Source organism: Haliotis cracherodii, unplaced genomic scaffold (assembly GCF_022045235.1).
Source record: "Haliotis cracherodii isolate W230 unplaced genomic scaffold, xgHalCrac1.p SCAF_2, whole genome shotgun sequence".
Taxonomy (NCBI): Eukaryota; Metazoa; Mollusca; class Gastropoda; order Lepetellida; family Haliotidae; genus Haliotis; species Haliotis cracherodii.
In genome coordinates, this window is record NW_027266275.1 from 52,893,974 (window position 1) to 52,911,629 (window position 17,656).

The 17,656-nt window shown below is 40.1% G+C and overlaps 1 protein-coding gene across 3 annotated transcripts in view; it reads right to left on the reverse strand.

The window, feature by feature from the left end:
- Positions 1-17,656, reverse strand: part of LOC139468221 (uncharacterized) — a 134,393-nt gene that overhangs the window by 3,822 nt on the left and 112,915 nt on the right. For 2 of the 3 annotated variants that reach the window (XM_071250041.1, XM_071250042.1), the window contains exons 81-98: positions 17,304-17,515; positions 16,552-16,693; positions 15,935-16,196; positions 15,204-15,299; positions 14,701-14,925; positions 13,473-13,709; positions 12,761-12,938; positions 11,928-12,043; positions 11,186-11,336; positions 10,339-10,592; positions 8,998-9,115; positions 8,588-8,656; positions 7,943-8,049; positions 7,172-7,313; positions 6,168-6,302; positions 5,563-5,666; positions 4,796-4,888; positions 4,059-4,182 (exon numbers count right to left, since the gene is read on the reverse strand). In XM_071250041.1, coding sequence (XP_071106142.1) covers positions 4,059-4,182; positions 4,796-4,888; positions 5,563-5,666; positions 6,168-6,302; positions 7,172-7,313; positions 7,943-8,049; positions 8,588-8,656; positions 8,998-9,115; positions 10,339-10,592; positions 11,186-11,336; positions 11,928-12,043; positions 12,761-12,938; positions 13,473-13,709; positions 14,701-14,925; positions 15,204-15,299; positions 15,935-16,196; positions 16,552-16,693; positions 17,304-17,515 — 2,765 coding nt within the window. The remainder of the gene's footprint in view (positions 1-4,058; positions 4,183-4,795; positions 4,889-5,562; positions 5,667-6,167; positions 6,303-7,171; positions 7,314-7,942; positions 8,050-8,587; positions 8,657-8,997; positions 9,116-10,338; positions 10,593-11,185; positions 11,337-11,927; positions 12,044-12,760; positions 12,939-13,472; positions 13,710-14,700; positions 14,926-15,203; positions 15,300-15,934; positions 16,197-16,551; positions 16,694-17,303; positions 17,516-17,656) is intronic. The other variant, XM_071250043.1, reaches the window with a different exon arrangement.

Here is a 17,656-nt window from a genome sequence, read left to right on the forward strand (position 1 = left end):
GGCACCTATTCCTGGAAGGCCTCATTCTACATAGTGATCTGCTAGGTACTTCCTATATAGATGACACTGTGGCCCAATGTTTTCACTCGCATAGATCAATGTTGTGCTAAGTAGAACAATAATCTAATCATGTTGAAAACACAAACCCAAGTTAGATACAGCCCTATTCCCACTTTGTCAGACTTCAGCCCTATCCCCACTTTGTCAGACTTCAGCCCTATCAGACTTCACCCTATCCCCACTGACTTCAGCCCTATCCCTAGTTTGTCAGACTTCAGCCCTATCCCTAGTTTGTCAGACTTCAGCCCTATCCCTACTTTGTCAGACTTCAGCCCTATCAGACTTCACCCTGTCCCCACTGACTTCAGCGCTATCCCTAGTTTGTCAGACTTCAGCCCTATCCCCACTTTGTCAGACTTCAGCCCTATCAGACTTCACCCTGTCCCCACTGACTTCAGCGCTATCCCTAGTTTGTCAGACTTCAGCCCTATCCCCACTTTGTCAGACTTCAGCCCTATCAGACTTCACCCTGTCCCCACAGACTTCAGCCCTATCCCTAGTTTGTCAGACTTCAGCCCTATCCCCACTTTGTCAGACTTCAGCCCTATCCCCACTTTGTCAGACTTCAGCCCTATCAGACTTCACCCTGTCCCCACAGACTTCAGCCCTATCCCTAGTTTGTCAGACTTCACCCCTTTCCCCACTTTGTCAGATTTCACACCTATCAGACTTCACCCCACAATGGTAATTCTGCCCATGACTTCAGCATAAACTTGAGATATTTCTATAAAAAAGTGAACATTGACAAACCTCAATCCCATGGTATAGCTACACATGTCAATGTTTCACATTACGGGATCTTATGGTTTCTTAGAAGAGTTGTAAAGATTTTTCTTAAACTTGAAGTCTTTGATAGGCATTTAGAAGTTGCGAGAACATGGATGCATGACACTTTTTATGGATAGCAACCTGTATTCTTTGTTATGGCGTTTCAGAGCTACTTCTTGCTCTGTAAGTTCATGGATGGATGGATGGATGGATGATAGATAGATATGTTTACCTAACAAATTGTGGAATGAATGTACAGTAGAACATGGATATAACGAACTGCAAAGGACCGCAGAAATCAGTTCGTTATATACGTCGTTCGATATATACGTTATATATGTCGGAAACGTCCGCCATCTTGGCTCAAGAAAAACACAATACACATACACGTTTATCCACGTTTCCTCTCGCATCTACCGGTGATTCAGTTAAAAAGTACCCAATGATACAACTTCAAAATATTTTGATCTAGTTGTAGGATTAATGTTTGTTTTACAGACAAGATTGGTCCAAATTACATGGACAGGTAAGATTAACATAATGCAAGTTTAATAAGGTCGAATCATCACCAGTGATTGTGTTGATTCGCCGCTGATTGTGTACAGCCAATTGTCAGTGACACTTGACACTGAGTGATATTTCTCAGTTCGCTATACACGTCACTAATTAGTGGTAGATGGGCTTGTGGGGAATCAGATATCAGTTCATTATATCTGTTAGTTCGCTGTAGAGAGTTAATTATGTACGTAAATTTTATATGATAATATATAGGAGATAATTCAGGGATTTTTTAACAGTTTGTTGTATTTGTTTGTTCGCTCTATCCATGTTCGTTATAACCGTGTTCTACTGTACAAAGATGACAATGTAATGACAAAGCCTATGACATAGGATTAATGGACAAAGATAACAGTATAATGACAAAGCCTATGACATAGGATTAATGGACAAAGATAACAGTATAATGATGAAGTCAGAGAGATTCATCTTGTTTGGGTTTTTATTTAAAAAGCAATTTTTACAAATTTAATTCCATGAATCCTGTAATGATCCTCATAAAGTTTTAGGCTCTTCCAGCCAGTTTGGAGGAGTTTGAAAGTTAATAGATGGATGCACAGATGACATACCAATGCCACAAGTTCACTTTGACCTTTGGCCATGCTGACCTCAAATGTGTCCTTTACCAACCATGTTGACTTTTACATCAAGAGTTGATAAAGTAAACGATCAGAACTACTACAGTTCCTCAAACTGACCCTAAAGTGGTGACACAGATATAGAGGCTGGGGTTGGTACTAGTTCCATAGTGATTCTGCTGGGTCTACAATGTTCTACAGAGGCCTATAGGATTCAACAGTGTTCTATAGGATTCTACAGGATTCTACAGAGTTCACAGGTATATAACATAGCATCAATAGATAATATGAAAGTTCAAAAGCATTCAGAAGGATGACTGGGAGAACATCATACTCATTTGAATGTCACAAGGTGGAACATTTTATTGAATCATATATACATTTATATATAGTCTAAGGGATCCGAGCATTCTGAGGACATTGGAGAAGGAAGATTGTTGATCTGTGTCACTGGCCTTGGATGATAGCACAGGGAAGTTCATATAGCGACATGCAGAATCGATGTAAAACATAATAATATAATCAAAAGAGAAATGTTACACTGGAGTTAAGGTAAGGTGAGGTGAGGTGAGGTGAAATGAGGTTTGATGATGCTTTTAATGAGTATGGCATTAATATAGCGACGTGCATGAACGCATGTTTGTTTTTTAGTCCAGACTAATGTTGATTTTATAGTGAGAGCCCACTGAGATACCATGATGCAGTTTAACATTAATATTCCACACAGACACAGTATACAGACTCCTTGTTTTAGCACCTTAATTCCGAGTGCCAGGCAGGGTAACAACAAGGACCATTTTTGAATGTCTTTTGCTATGACACAGCCGGGAGGGAATCCCCGACCTTCCAATCTCCACTGGAATTAGTCAACTCTCTTTACCGACTTTCAAAGAGAGTGTATAGCCAATTGGAAAAAAGGAAGTGTGTCCGGCAGCACTCATTTGCTCCTTATCCCATGGTTCTCCTGCCATATCTACCTACCAATGTTCATGTCTAATGTGTTTCTCAGAAGATGACATGAAACTCTACTCAGGAGTTTCAAGCCAGTATGAGTATGTTCTATAACTTACTTACAATCAAATATTTAGAATGTTGAAAAGAACAGTTGATATTCAGAATGATGGTGATTAATATATTAACACGTCTCTCATCTTCAAGCACATCATCGTATGATGATGTTATGGATGTTTCTCTAGAGATGGCAAGATATGTACTGACATATAGATCTACCAAAACTGTGACATGAATTTTGCAGTATATAGTCACAATGTTGCCAATAAGAAACATCAACATGGTCAAGAAAAATATCAGAATACAAAAACTTGATAAACATTGAACAAGTGTTTTTAATAAAATACATGCTGCTTGAGGAGGTGGTCCTGCAGATCACCCACCAAACATGACATACATATCATGTTTTAACTCAGATTGCCAGGGTAACAAGCTTTTGTCAGCAAGAGTTTGTTATTTTGGTATATGTTCTCATCATGCTACAGTGAAACCCTTACAGTCCTTGCATCTGATGACATGTAACTGGAGGCAGATCTGTATAATGTGAGGGACTCCCATGATTAATTAAACAGGAGTTTCAGAAAATACTGTCTGGAATGTGAAGGTTTCACTGTATTCAACATATACCATCCAGGATAGAATTTGTAGCTACAAACTGATCATGCTGATAGAAGAAACATGGCACCAATGACCCAGTACACAGTATGACATACACCCTGATCACAAGTAGACACTGACATCCTTGACAATACTTTGTATCAACATCCCAACTTTCCTTACATGTCCTCCAATCTATTCTGACCCTGAATCCCTAGGTATTAACTACAGGCACATACAGACCATAGTATCCAAATAACCATACAAGGTACCCATCCTTCATGATTTAAGGGATTCACTGAGGCCACAACCTAAATTTGGTGAGACCCAAATGTTTGAAACCATTGTGCCATATTTCTTGAGTATTAGAAAAGGCTTGCCTTACTGTGAGATGTGCAGAGTTGAGAGAGTAGTGGTCAGTTGAGCTCAAGTAGGAATACAGCATCGCATGGTCCAGAGGGGAAATAAAATAATAACACTACTGACCTTGCCTCCCACACTGACCTTGATGGTCGCGCCAGGGAAGCGGTTGAGGAAGGCCTGCTCGATGTTGAAGCGGTTGTTGGACAAGCCCTGAATGTGCATTGTCACGGTATAGCCATCGCCGAACCTGGATTATTATAAGGAATTCATTAGATCCATATATGTAGGTCACTTTGTGAGTGAATTAGCAGCAGTTGGTTTTCACACACTCTTAACAATATTTCAGCATATCAAAGCTGGCAACACCAAAAATGGGCTTCAGACATTGCAACCATTGGGGTGAATGAATGTGTGAGGGAGTCTGGTTTTAGGCAGATTTTAGTAATATTCCTGCAATATCACAGCTGAGGGACACCAGAAATGGGCTTCACACATTGTACCCATGTGGGTAATCGAACCCGGGTCACTGGTATGACGAGCAAACGCTGTAACCACGAGGCTACCCCACAGCCCTGTAACCATTTGGGACTCAAACTGGCCGACTGTGACAACCTAATGCTAGGATACACTAGGATACCCCACCCAGGTAAAGGCACACCATATAAAAATCTAATACCGGTAATCTGTATACCAACCATGGCCTAACAAACGTCTGTTTGTTTGTATTTTTGTTGTGTCAATCAAATCTGTAAATCAAGATGATAATTTGGATTTGCCCAAAATGTAATAACATCTACCAGTATCTTTGAAACATTATTTAACATTTTTTCATGCATTGTAGAAGTATATGGTTGACTTACTTCGTCTTGAGATGCTGGGCACTGCCAAGACACATGAGTCTGCCATTGACCATGATGGCCAGTCGGGAACACAGGGAATCACATTCATCCATGCTGGAATCCAGTTCAACAGATATTGAATCAAAATAGTTTTATACATATATAAGAAATGTGTTCTTTGCAACACAGAATGAAAAAGACCAACAAAGTTATAACCAAATCATTTCCAGTGAGTGAGTGAGTGAGTATGGTCTTACGCCGCTTTTAGCAATATTCCAGCAATATCACGGTTGGGGACACCAGAAATGGGCTTCACACATTGTACCCATGTCGGGAATCGAACGCGGGTCTTCGGCGTGGCAAGCGAACGCTGTAACACTAGGCTACCTGACCGCCCCCAAATCGATTCCAAGCCACATATGTATGGAGTGAGTCAGTGAATGTTGTTTCTCTAGGTAGATCAGAGCAGCATGTAAACAATGGAGACTGGAACACCAGGGACTGACAGTCTAGGTAACGATCCACATCATCGGAGCACAAAGACATGCCAGCAGCAGCCCCACCTCAGAGCCTGACCACTGGTCTGTGTCCTTCTCAGATGGCTCGGCCATAAAATACTTGGTACCTACTCTGACCCGCCCTTCCTTTCATTCTTAACATTGGCTTCAAATCAATTAAATTTCTTAAAAAATTATTCTTAATTGAAGAAATTGTTATACTCACTGTGTCCGTCCATGTTGGACTGCAGTGCATATACGTTATTTGGGGGAAATAGTTCCTTAACTCACCTGTGTGAAGTAAGAACAATGGACTGTCCATTCTGTCCAGCCTTAGATATACACTTCCACACAAGCCTCCTGGTGGCAGGGTCCATGCCTGACGTGGGTTCATCCTGCAAGGGGAGGTAAGTGTACTGAATCCTAATCCAAATCCAGTCATGATATAGAAACTTTATCGGTGTAGGAATTATGGAAATCAACTTCTTTATGTGTGAAATTAACAACTGTCAATAAATTTGGTTTGATGCATGATGGCCCTTATAATAAGACAATGAGTGAAAGGAGTGAATATTGTTTTACACATTAATAAACAAGGCTTGGACCAGACAAACCAATGATTGATATGACGAGAAATGCCATCAGAGTGTGATCAACCAAGTCACAGACTCTGACCATTCCATGCCCAATTTTGTTGGCTTTAACAACAAGCATAAAGTGTTTCAGGCCAAGTGAGTCCCACGACTCCAACAGGGACAAAGATGGTGATATTTGAAGGACTAGGTTTGGGTATTTGAAGAACTAGGTTTTGAGTATTTGAAGATGAACTAGGTTTGAATATTTGAAGAAGAATGAGGTTAGAGTACTTTAAGACTGTCAGACTGAAGTGTATTTACCAGGAAGAGGACGGGTGGTTCTCCCAACATGGCGATGGCCAGTGACAGCTTCCTCTTGGTGCCACCACTGTATGTGTTGATGGTCTTCTGAGCGTAGGCAGCCAGGTGGAGCTTGCCCACCAAGTCCACAACCACCTGGTTTCACAAAAGAAACTCCTCTTAATAAACTTTGCAAGTATAAAGATGATAAACATCTTCCCAAGGCATGTGAGTTAACTTATGTTAAAAGTCCAGTTTCCACTCCTGCCAAACTGGACTCGATCGTAGCACCATCAGTGGCTATAATGAGTTATGTCCCTACTATGTCCCCCCACTGACCAATCATATTCCATATATTCAAAGTCAATATGATCCCATCGATAATAAAGATCTTTATTGCAATAAAACAGTTTTTACCTCGCAAGTACATCAAATCACTTGATCACCTTGATTAAAACATGAAATGATTTGGAAAATATCTGTCAACGCCCATTTGACAGTACACACTGTCTGCAAATCCTGCAATCCAACAAATTCACCATGGCAGTTGCCATGTTGTTTATGAACCGGATGTCGATTTCAATACAGGATTTTGATTGAACAATGCATAGACTCGTTAGTCCAGACAAAATATAACTCCATAATTCCAGCCTAGTTCAGCAAGGATGGCAACTGGACTTTTACAGTCAGTTAACTCCTTTGCTTCAGGCAGATGGATGATTACATGCTATTTAAACACTACTGTGAACAATTGACAACCACAGAAATGTCTTAATTTGCTATTGATCATTCCAGTTGTTTCTATGCATCATAATGCTTGCTTTCAGCCAGGCCAATTTGTGTCCCTGTTGTACCAAGGGTTTACAAAGGTTCTTGGGTCAAAGTGTGTCAATGAAATTTCATCTGTTCAAAATCAAACAAGGTATTTCTTTTCTTTCAAAAATGTACAGCAGACTGATCAATAAAACAGGAACAGTTCTGGCTTCATGTTATTTCTGGTGTAAGAGAATAGCACAATTGATCACCTTGTGAGCGTATTGTTCAGACATGCCCTTCAGTTTGGCATAGCAGAAGAGGATCTCCTCTCCACTGAGGAAACCATCCAACCCCCCCTCCTGTGGACAGTACCCTATCTCCTGACCAAGGTAGGGGTCGCCTGTGCTGATCCTGAAAAGTGAGTGAGTGAGTGAGTTTGGTTTACTGTCTTGGCGATTAATTCACTTATACCATTGTGAATCAGCTTAATATTGGAAGGAAGCCCCAAATTATGCATGATATTGACACTTACCATCTTGGTGACACCCACATTAAAGTGCTGACTCTGAGAGATGATTTTGAGCTTTTAACCCTATACTATCAGATAAGATACAAAGCTAAGGCCACACTTTTTTAAATTTTATGTTTCATGGATTTATTCCAGCTTTTCCACAAAAGTTTGTTTAAAAATATAAATTAGAATAAATGTCAATTATTAATTTATATGAAAGTCATTCTGCTGTGGAGGTAATGTGGCCTCTTGAATCACTGATAGTGATGTAGACATGGAATTCATATACAACATTTTTTATTGTATAAGAAGGTCTGTATTACTAGTTGAAGAGATAATAAAAATATTAGTATGTATAATTTTTTTTTTAGACTGGCTGCTTTTTAAGTAGGAGCGCCTGGCTCGTGAAACGAAAAATATATGATGTGTGGCCAAAGGGGCGTAACCCTTCACAGCAAATTGAGGCACCTCAAACCTCTGGGTTTGCTCAGGTATGCATCTCTGCTAGAGGTGTTCATGCACAACTTACTTGTGTCCATTCAGGTATGCAGCTCCGCTGGAGGTGTTGGTGTCCCCGGTCAACATCCGGAAGGTTGTTGTCTTGCCAGCTCCATTAACTCCCAGCAGCCCGAAACACTGAGTTGAAGAAGATAGTGGATATAAAACACATAGGAAAAGGGTGGTGGTATTTGTGACATCTTGTTTTAAGAAAAGTATGATTTATCCTTCACACATGACACAATGCTACGTGTCATTTGCATACTAGTAACCTAGTTATTGCTTCATACAAAACAACAGTTATGTAAAAGAGATAACAACAGTTAGGCAATATGAAGTGGTTGATAGCAAGAGGCATTAAGTTACAGTCTTCTGGAGACTAATCCAAGTATAACCAATACTTGGCAGCATTTTTACCACCTCATCCTACAAATATTTGTTTGATTGTGTGTTTCATGCAGCAGTCAACAATACTTCATAATATCAATCACTAGTTTGTTCAGCCCAGACTTCATGGTTTACAGGCTGTCATCAAATAGTTGGAATATGCTGAGTGCTGTGTGGAACAAACAAACCTTTTTCTATACAACATGTGGCTATAGATCGTGCAAATTAACATCATTATTATGTTATATAGTAGAACCTGACAATATTCTTATCTTCCTCAGTTCCTTACCTCTCCCTTTGAGACACCGAAGCACAGGTTGTCCACAGCCAGGAATCCCTTCATGTGTCGACGGTACATCTGCAGGAAGGTCAAGGTCACAATAATAACCAAGCTACAAATAGGACTCAACATCTATCTCAAGTAGAACCATGGTTTAAGAAGTGGATTGCACTGAATGCGAACAAGTTGACCCAAAACCTACACCAAATTACACTGTATGATGAAAGTGATCAACTTGATGAAAGCAGCAGCACATCTGTATAACCTTCTGGAAGACCAAACTACAAATCAGAAAAGCCTTGTTTTTCATTTCTTTTTTAACCACCTACAGACAGGATTAAAGACACAAAAAATGTCTCGTCTAAATATAGTCCAGGAATTTCAGTAAATTGATTTTATTAAACAATATCCTGCCCCACCTTTGAAAGTCCATTGACATAGAGAATGTCATCCTTTGTCTGTCCATGTTGTATACGAAGTCTCTCGTTGTGGACATCTCCATCTTCCTCAGGGATGTCCAACAGGCGGCTTGGGATTCTGCAGCAGGAGACATTCAGTTCAAGTCTTTATTTACGTTAAGCTTTTACAACTTATCCATGCAAAAGATTATTATAACATATAAATACAGGATTGATCACATATACACATGGAGATACACTGTCTCTTCTTGATTTGCTAGGTTTTGAAGAATGTACCAAGACAAGACATTTGTGTATCATTCGTTACGTACAGTTGTACAAAGAGCTTTTTACAGTAAGATGGTTTGATATAAAGATTTCTTAAATTATTGTACTATGGGCATTTTAATATTACATGTCAAATCTATAGGTCTTCAGCATGACAAGTGAACACATGACATTTATTGTTAATGATTTGTGACATCTTGTGAGCATAATTCCTGTGAACCTTATACTTAGAAATCCTTCTTTAGTCATCAACCAAATTGTTTTAAATAACATCAGAGAAAATGACTAAAGTTAAAAAAGAATGAGAAGGGTTTCATTCCAATTTTAACAGTATACCAGCAAGTAGGACTCCAACTCAGTCTCCTGTCAACCAATACTATAACAACTGGGCTACTCCATTGCTCTTACAAGAGAGTGAGTGAGTTGGGTTTAACACCACTTTGAACAGTATACCAGTAATATCACTGAATGTCAGCTTGATGTGGGAGGACAGCCTGGAGTGATGTAGGTTTTAGACTTATACCACTTTGGTTTGCCCATAAGGAAAGAAGACGGAGTTATACCTTGTCCATAATAAACAGGAGAGATGAAATGGAGGTTAACGTCGCTTGCAAGATTACTGCACTTATATAGCAACATGCATGCACATGTGTCTGAGTGGCTGCTTATACTAGTTCGGACTTATGACGATTTATAGTGCTAGCCCACTGAGATACCCTGCCGCAATAAACATGAATACCCCATTCAGACACAGCATACTGACTCTGAGCCGACCAGTCCTTGTTTTAGCCTCTTAATGCCAGCCACCAGGCAGGGTAACAACAAGTTCTATCTATTAATGTCTCTCCGGGCAGATGCTCTACCACTAGACCACAGGGGCAGCCCCATAATAAACAGGAGCACATTTTAACGTATGCACGACACATTGTACATATATTACAACTAAGAATATTAACTTCATAAAAGGATCTTATGAACATTTTGTTTTTGAAAAAAATTAAATGAGTTTGAATAGAGAATTCAAGAAGAACTTTTCAAACATAATAAACTAAAACATCACATTACAAAGGTTACCTTGCGCCATTGCTGCGTTTACTTTCAATAATGATTGTGATTATGAAGAACACGAGACCCTGAATCCCCATGGCAAGCAGGTTCCAGCCTAGCATCTCGAAGGAGAAGGGACTTTCATACACATCGTCTCCGAACCTAGCAAACAGCAGGTACTTGTAGTGGTTCACGGTGACATCAATGAGACCTTGACCCATGCAGAATTGAGGGAATATGAGGAACAAGTAGCGGCAGACATCGAAGGCTTCACCAATGCGCTGAAGAATGAAGGGATATTTTAAGTTTCTTTGTTTGTTTGTCAAACGTTTGTTTTGTTTAAGTTTATTTGTTTGTTGTTTAATGCCGCACTCAGCATTTAACTGCTATATTAGAGCTGTCTGTAGACAATCGAGTCTGGACCAGACAATCCAGTGATTGACATCATGATCATTGATAATTGGGATATGATGACATGCATCAACCAGGTCAGCGATCCCATTAGACGCCTCTTACGACAAGCATGGGTTGCTTTAGACCTTTTCGAACCCGGATCTTAAGGATAGATTTAGTGAATTCGCATGCTACCTGTGTATACAAACACAAACATTCTTAATTTGAGATCTGCTCATCATAACAGTGAAAGTTCTCATACTATTTCTCTATCATATCATATCATATCATAGCATACACACTGTGTCCTTATTTCATAGCATAATTATATAATAGTGTGAACTTTATGCACTTCAATATTTTCCAGTTTTCAAAATATATTCATTTCTAACGATGCCTGAAAACTGTAATATTAGGAACTACTGCCTCATGTTTATCCTACTTCAAGGCCTATTCTCAGTATTGTATGTAAGTAGCCTACCGTGCCGATAGTCTGGAAGATGATCAGCACAAAGATGGTGATGATGGTGAGTATGCCGATGAGCATGTTGATGCAGAACAGAGTGAGGTAGGCTGCTGATGCACTCTTGAATAGCTTCAGTGTCATGTACATCAGTGGTATCACGGACCATCTGGAGAAAAACAGGGGATTGTTAGCTCACCTGATCTTGTCAACTGTCATGGGTTTTGTCTGACATCAATGAAAAAACAAAATGGCTACCGCAGTATTTCAAGTTGTTGGATGATGGTTATGATATTCTTTACAATAAAGGTTTCATTTCGAAACATGAAATACATGCATGGCAGTCATAAGGAAAAATATGCACCTCAACTGACTATCACATTTTGTGAAAGTTGGAGAAAATCCAATCATACAGAAACACTCAGTTGATAAATGTTCAAAATAAGGATGCTTCAGACCAAATGAAGTATATTACAAAGAAGGAAAACACTGTTGTTTGTCTGTTTTTGTTGTTGTTTCTAACTCATCATATGAAAAAGCCTGTAAATGTTTGAATTCAGACCAGACAGTCCAGTGACTGTGTGCAACAATCCATGCCATCAGGGTACAATGACATGCAATCAACTAAGTCACCAGATCTGACCACCCAATCATTGTGTCACATCTTAAAAAACCCATAGGTTGCTAGGGGCGATTGTAACGCAGGTTCCACAAAGGGTGTTTTAGTCTGGGGTCATGAGGAACTGTGGACTGTACTTACCCGTACAACATGATGAGACTGACCACTGCAGCCAGGTTCTGTCTGTCCCAGTAAGGTCCGAGTCGGAATATGGCCAATGCCACCACAGCCAGGGCCACAGTAAAACTGTATAGTAACTGGGACACACAGATCAAAGGTTAAGTGAATTTGTTACAACATTCATTTTCAAATAAAGCAGCAATCTAATGGAGTGAGTGAGTGAGTGAGTGAGTAAGGGTACAGTTAGCAATATTCACGAGCTGTAAAATATCAAGTCTAGAGTTTAACGCTGCTTTTAACATTATTCCAGTTATATTTTGGTGTGTCAGCTTAATGTGGGAGGAGAGCCCTAAGTGATGCAGGTCTCAGACGTTTACCACTTCAATGTAGCCAACGAGCATGGGTATGGTGCTGACAAACCTAGAAACATAATCGAGGCGAACCGAGATTCAAACCCACAGTCATAGGTTTTTGGTGTGCCCAAGGGAACCAACTCTGCACAGCGAATCACAGCGCCTTCGACGACTGGGCCACCCGTGCCCCCGATAAACAAGTAACCGGAGGGTACCAACAATAGTCCATCAGGGCACGATGATAGGCAAACAACAAATCATCTCATCACCAATCTTACAACAGGCAAGGGACACTGACTCCCATTCAACCCAGAGTCCTACTTCACACATTGTACCCATGAGGGGAATAGAACCTGGGCCTTTGGCATGACAAGCAAGCACTTCAACCACTAGGCCACCCAACCTCTCTTCATCGGGAGACACTGAGTGAGTGAAGGTCCTCTTATGAGCAGGCAGCAGTTTATGATCATTATTGCTATTTATTATTATGATACTACTGACCATGTCCCATATGAATGAAGTGACCCAGTAGAGGACAGGCCCAACTCCGCTGATGAACTGCAGCTGTTTCTCTTTGTTCAGGTCTTCATTGACGAGGTAGACCATGAAGGCAGTGGAGATGAAGGTGAAGGCCAGCAGGAAGACCAATGAGATTCCAGCATCTGTGGCTTGCTGACCCCTATTAACATTGAATGCATTTGGTGTGATGCTGCCTTGAACAGTATTTCACTATGTCACAAACGTGTTTAGCATTTAGAAACACCATTATCATCAACCATCAAATATTTTATTATTTTGTCACATAAATAGGGAAGACTCATCCACTTAAATTTCTTTGTTTGTTGTTTAACGCTGCACTCAGCAATATTCCAGCTTTAAGACGGTGGTCTGTAAATAATCCAGTCTGGACCAGACAATCCAGTGATTGACATCATGAGCATCAATCCACACAATTGGGATACGATGGCATGCATCAACCAAGTCAGCAAGCCTGACCACCTGATCCCATTAGTCGCCTGTTACGGCAAACATAGTCGAATTTTATGGCAAGCATGGGTTGCTGCTCTACCCCGGATCTTCACAGGTCTATTTACTTAAGTGACAAGACTGATAACTAATATTATTCATCGAGATAAATAATTTGCTTTCATTTCAAAATATATCAAACTGTAAATTAAAGATGACTGGATATATGAAGAAGGTGCATACTCACATGCTATCCAGTGACAATGTCATTGTGTGCAATGTGATTGGATGACTGTAGACACTGATGCCATATTTGGATGGGTCCATACCAGCCTTCTGTCCTAATTTGGCTCTGAGGAGAGAGTTACTGAAGGCGTTGAAGAATGCTGGCATGGCATGGTAACCTTCGTTGTTGAACCACACAGTGGCAGCCATGTCTGTGTCTGTTCCCTCTGGGCCAACTTCGTAGGACCAACCTCCGTACCTGCATGGTCAGATGTACAGTGAGTGAATGCTATGTAACAGTGGCAGCAGACCAGGTAAACTAGCCAATAAGGATTAGCAATGATCCACACCATCAAGGTACAATGATCCACATCAAGGTACAATGATCCACATCAAAGTACAATGATCCACACCATCGAGATACAATGATCCACACCATTGAGATACAATGATCCACACCATCAAGGTACAATGATCCACACCATCAAGGTACAATAATCCACACCATCAAGGTACAATGATCCACACCATCAAGGTACAATAATCCACACCATCAAGGTACAATGATCCACACCATCAAGGTACAATGATCCAAACCATCAAGATACAATGATCCACACCATCAAGGTACAATGATCCACACCATCAAGGTACAATAATCCACACCATCAAGGTACAATGATCCACACCATCAAGTTCCAATGATCCACACCATCAAGGTACAATAATCCACACAATCAAGGTACAATGATCCACACCATCAAGGTACAATGATCCACACCATCAAGGTACAATAATCCACACCATCAAGGTTCCAATGATCCACACAATCCAGGTACAATGACCCACACCATCAAGGTACAATGATCTACACCATCTAGGTACAAAATAATCCACACCATCAAGGTACAATGATCTACACCATCTAGGTACAAAATAATCCATACCATCAAGGTACAATGATCTACACGATCAAGGTACAATGACATACAGCCAGCCAAAATACAGAGCCTGACAACCAAATCCCTAGTTTTAGCTGGCTCTTACAAGCATGTTGGTTCTGATATGTAACAAAAATGTTAAATAATTGTTTTTATGTTACTTCAGGCTGGCTCATCTATGAAAAATAAAATCAACAATTGTCTGCCCAAAATCACAAGAAATACATAAAAACATATTTCTCATATCAATGTTGTTTTCTTTGCTAATGTTCATCTTTCAAGAATACAATTGAATTGGATTTATTTTACCTTTTCTCTAGGAAGTCATCAAAACTGTGTAGAAGATACTGTGAGATGTCTTCGCCAAGCAGGTCTTGCAGGTAGTTGCCGGTCGGGGTTTGGATGTGTCTGGGAATTGGGACTGAACCAGGGGCACACTGCTGCTTGAAATTCTCACACTTACATCCATCGTTGTTTGTCTGGGGGACACGGGGGGTGAAGCTTCTATTCGTCCAGTCACATGTGATTGGTAAACTGAAAATGATGTTTTTACTTTGTAACACTCAGAACCTTGTTCCACAAAGCAATCTTATGATGATCATAAGTCCCATACTTTAACATAGACCTACGACAGCCATTGTGCTAAGACGATCATAAGTCCCATACGTCAACACAGGCCCTAACATGAAATGCCGCAATTTCAGAGCCAATTCTAAAAATAAAAGAGGAAAAAACAAACATGATGAATGGCTGATGGACACCATGCTATGACAAAAACTTGCATAAAAGTAAAACTTCAGGCAGGTTCTTACCCAGAATCAAATCCATCTAAACAAACAGTGCCGACGCCAGGCTTCTGGGTCAATGTTTCTGCGATTCTGTCACTCAGTGATTCATAGCTCATATCCCTGGAAAAAAACAATGCATATGTAAGCAAGCCCTATATTGTGAAACAAATCTTGACTAGTAACACATCAGATTGTATATTAGGAAATACAAGATAACTGAGGTTGAATAACGTTTGAGATGAGTCTATTGAAATGTATCTGTGTTGTCATTGATTTGTGCCAAAGCTATAAGATTTGTTTGTTTTTTGTTTAATGCCATACTCGATAACATTCCAGCTGTATGATGGTGGTCTGTAAATAATCAAGTGGACCAGAAAATCCAAAGATTGACATCATGAGCATCGATCTACACAATTGGGATATGATGACATGCATTAACCAAGTCAGCAGGCCTGACCACCCAATCCCATTAGTCGTCTTTTATGGCAAGCATGAGCTGCTGAAGACCTGTTCTAATCTGGACCTTCACGGGTACCAAAGGTATAAGAAAAATGGTTTAATGTGTAAACATGACATATAACTTTGATTCCCATTATAGGAGTGAGGTGAAATTTGCTGCTCTCAGTACATTGCATTGTTGTGTGAAGATGACAAATAAGCCTAGAGGTTTATACCGATATGGACAATCAAACTGGATAAGAACTACATACACAATAACAAATGGATTTGAAAGAAATGACGGTCAGTGTACATACTTGAAGAACATGTAGTTGTCAGGGCCATACATGTCAGGTGTGAGGAGCAAGCTAGGCATGGACTCCGTCTCGGGGCGGATCCTGGCAAAGCCCATTGATGCCAAAAATAGCAGGAACGGCAAAAGCACGATGGAGAGGTACATGCGCCAGTCACGGCGGTAGTGGTGGAAACGTTTCATCAACAACGCTGACATCTGCTGCAGCTTCAGGGACAAACCGGAGTATCTCAACCGACCGGTGTCCAGCATGTTCACTGTCGTCTCTGGGGAAATGGTGTTCACAAGTGTTCACAAGAGTTCACTGAACACATACACTTCAAATTTGTTTTTGCCTTGGCAAAATAGTTTACATACAAATACTTCAGATAATTGAAAATGGATTCCACAACCAATAAAGCATTGTTACCATAACAAAAACTCATAAAGTATGTTTCCATGACCAAGACTGAATATATTGTTATTACCTTCACCAAGATAGGATATTTCTTTGTGAAGAAGACTAATACTGTATGAATTAGTGTTAACTTGACTAAGCTGATATTAAATATTGTTACCTTGCCGTTTCAAGACTGTATTAAGTATTGTTACCCAAACTATGATTGAATTAAGTGTTGTTACCTTGACTGCTTGTCTCCGATGTTGTATCGCTTGCAGTCTCGGTGGTAGTGTGAGTACGTAATGGTTTGAGGCGCTCTTTCTCCAGGACTTCTTCATTGAGGACAACATTGTCATCTGCCAGAGCTGTCACTTTCAGGAACACCTGGAATGGTAAGATAAGCATCACAAAAGCTGATCCTCCCTTTTGAAACATATATAGGATTATGGGGTCAGTTATATGTTGCAAACTGAGATCATCATCAGGTGTTTCAGAAGTGAACAGAAATCAGGTTCTAAAAGATTTTACAAGACATTACATCATCCCATCTTGGTAAATTGTCAAAAAAAAAAATCAAAAATGTAATCTAGCTCTTCACAGGAAACCTTTTCATTGGAATGAATTCTTTCTCATTCATCAAAAGCCATTTTTATTTTTGATGTGAGCAGTAAATGATATATTGAAATCTGATGTTAGTGAGCGAGGGAAACTTCAATACCTCAGATCTCATGACCATAAAAAAATATGGATATATCCTTATCAGAAGAATGGAGTGGAAATGCGAGACCATAGTGCTGTTACTGATTCTGCTGGGAGTTAATAGTGTGGTTTAATTTCACAAGTAATTTATCAAAAATAATCAAGTTTTGATGTACTATGTAGTGTGAGTCAGCGACGTCTGAATGTGTTTTAAACACAATGAGAATTATATCCAAATTGTTTTTGCATTTCGGAAAACACATTATCGAGTTTAATCTACATTTGTTCATCTTACATCTTCAAGGGTAGTATCAGAGACGCCGTAGCTGCTTATACACAGGTGATTACAGTGTTCGTCGAGTCGTCTGAAGAATACGTCAAACGGTGTGTGGACACTGTCCTCTCGTGGCAGGTTGAAGGTCATCTCAGTCCCAAATTCCTCCACAAGCTGGGTTTTTGGCAACATTGTCTTCATGAAGGCCAGGACTTGAGTGCTAGTGCAGTCACCTGTATTGGAGGGAGGTCATGAGTGAAAAGCAATTTTAGTCAGAAATAATACAGCCATATAACATCCACCAGTGGTTATAGTGGTGATGTTTGTGAGATGCATCTGTTTAGGATGAAACGATGTGTGTTGTTGTTTCTGGT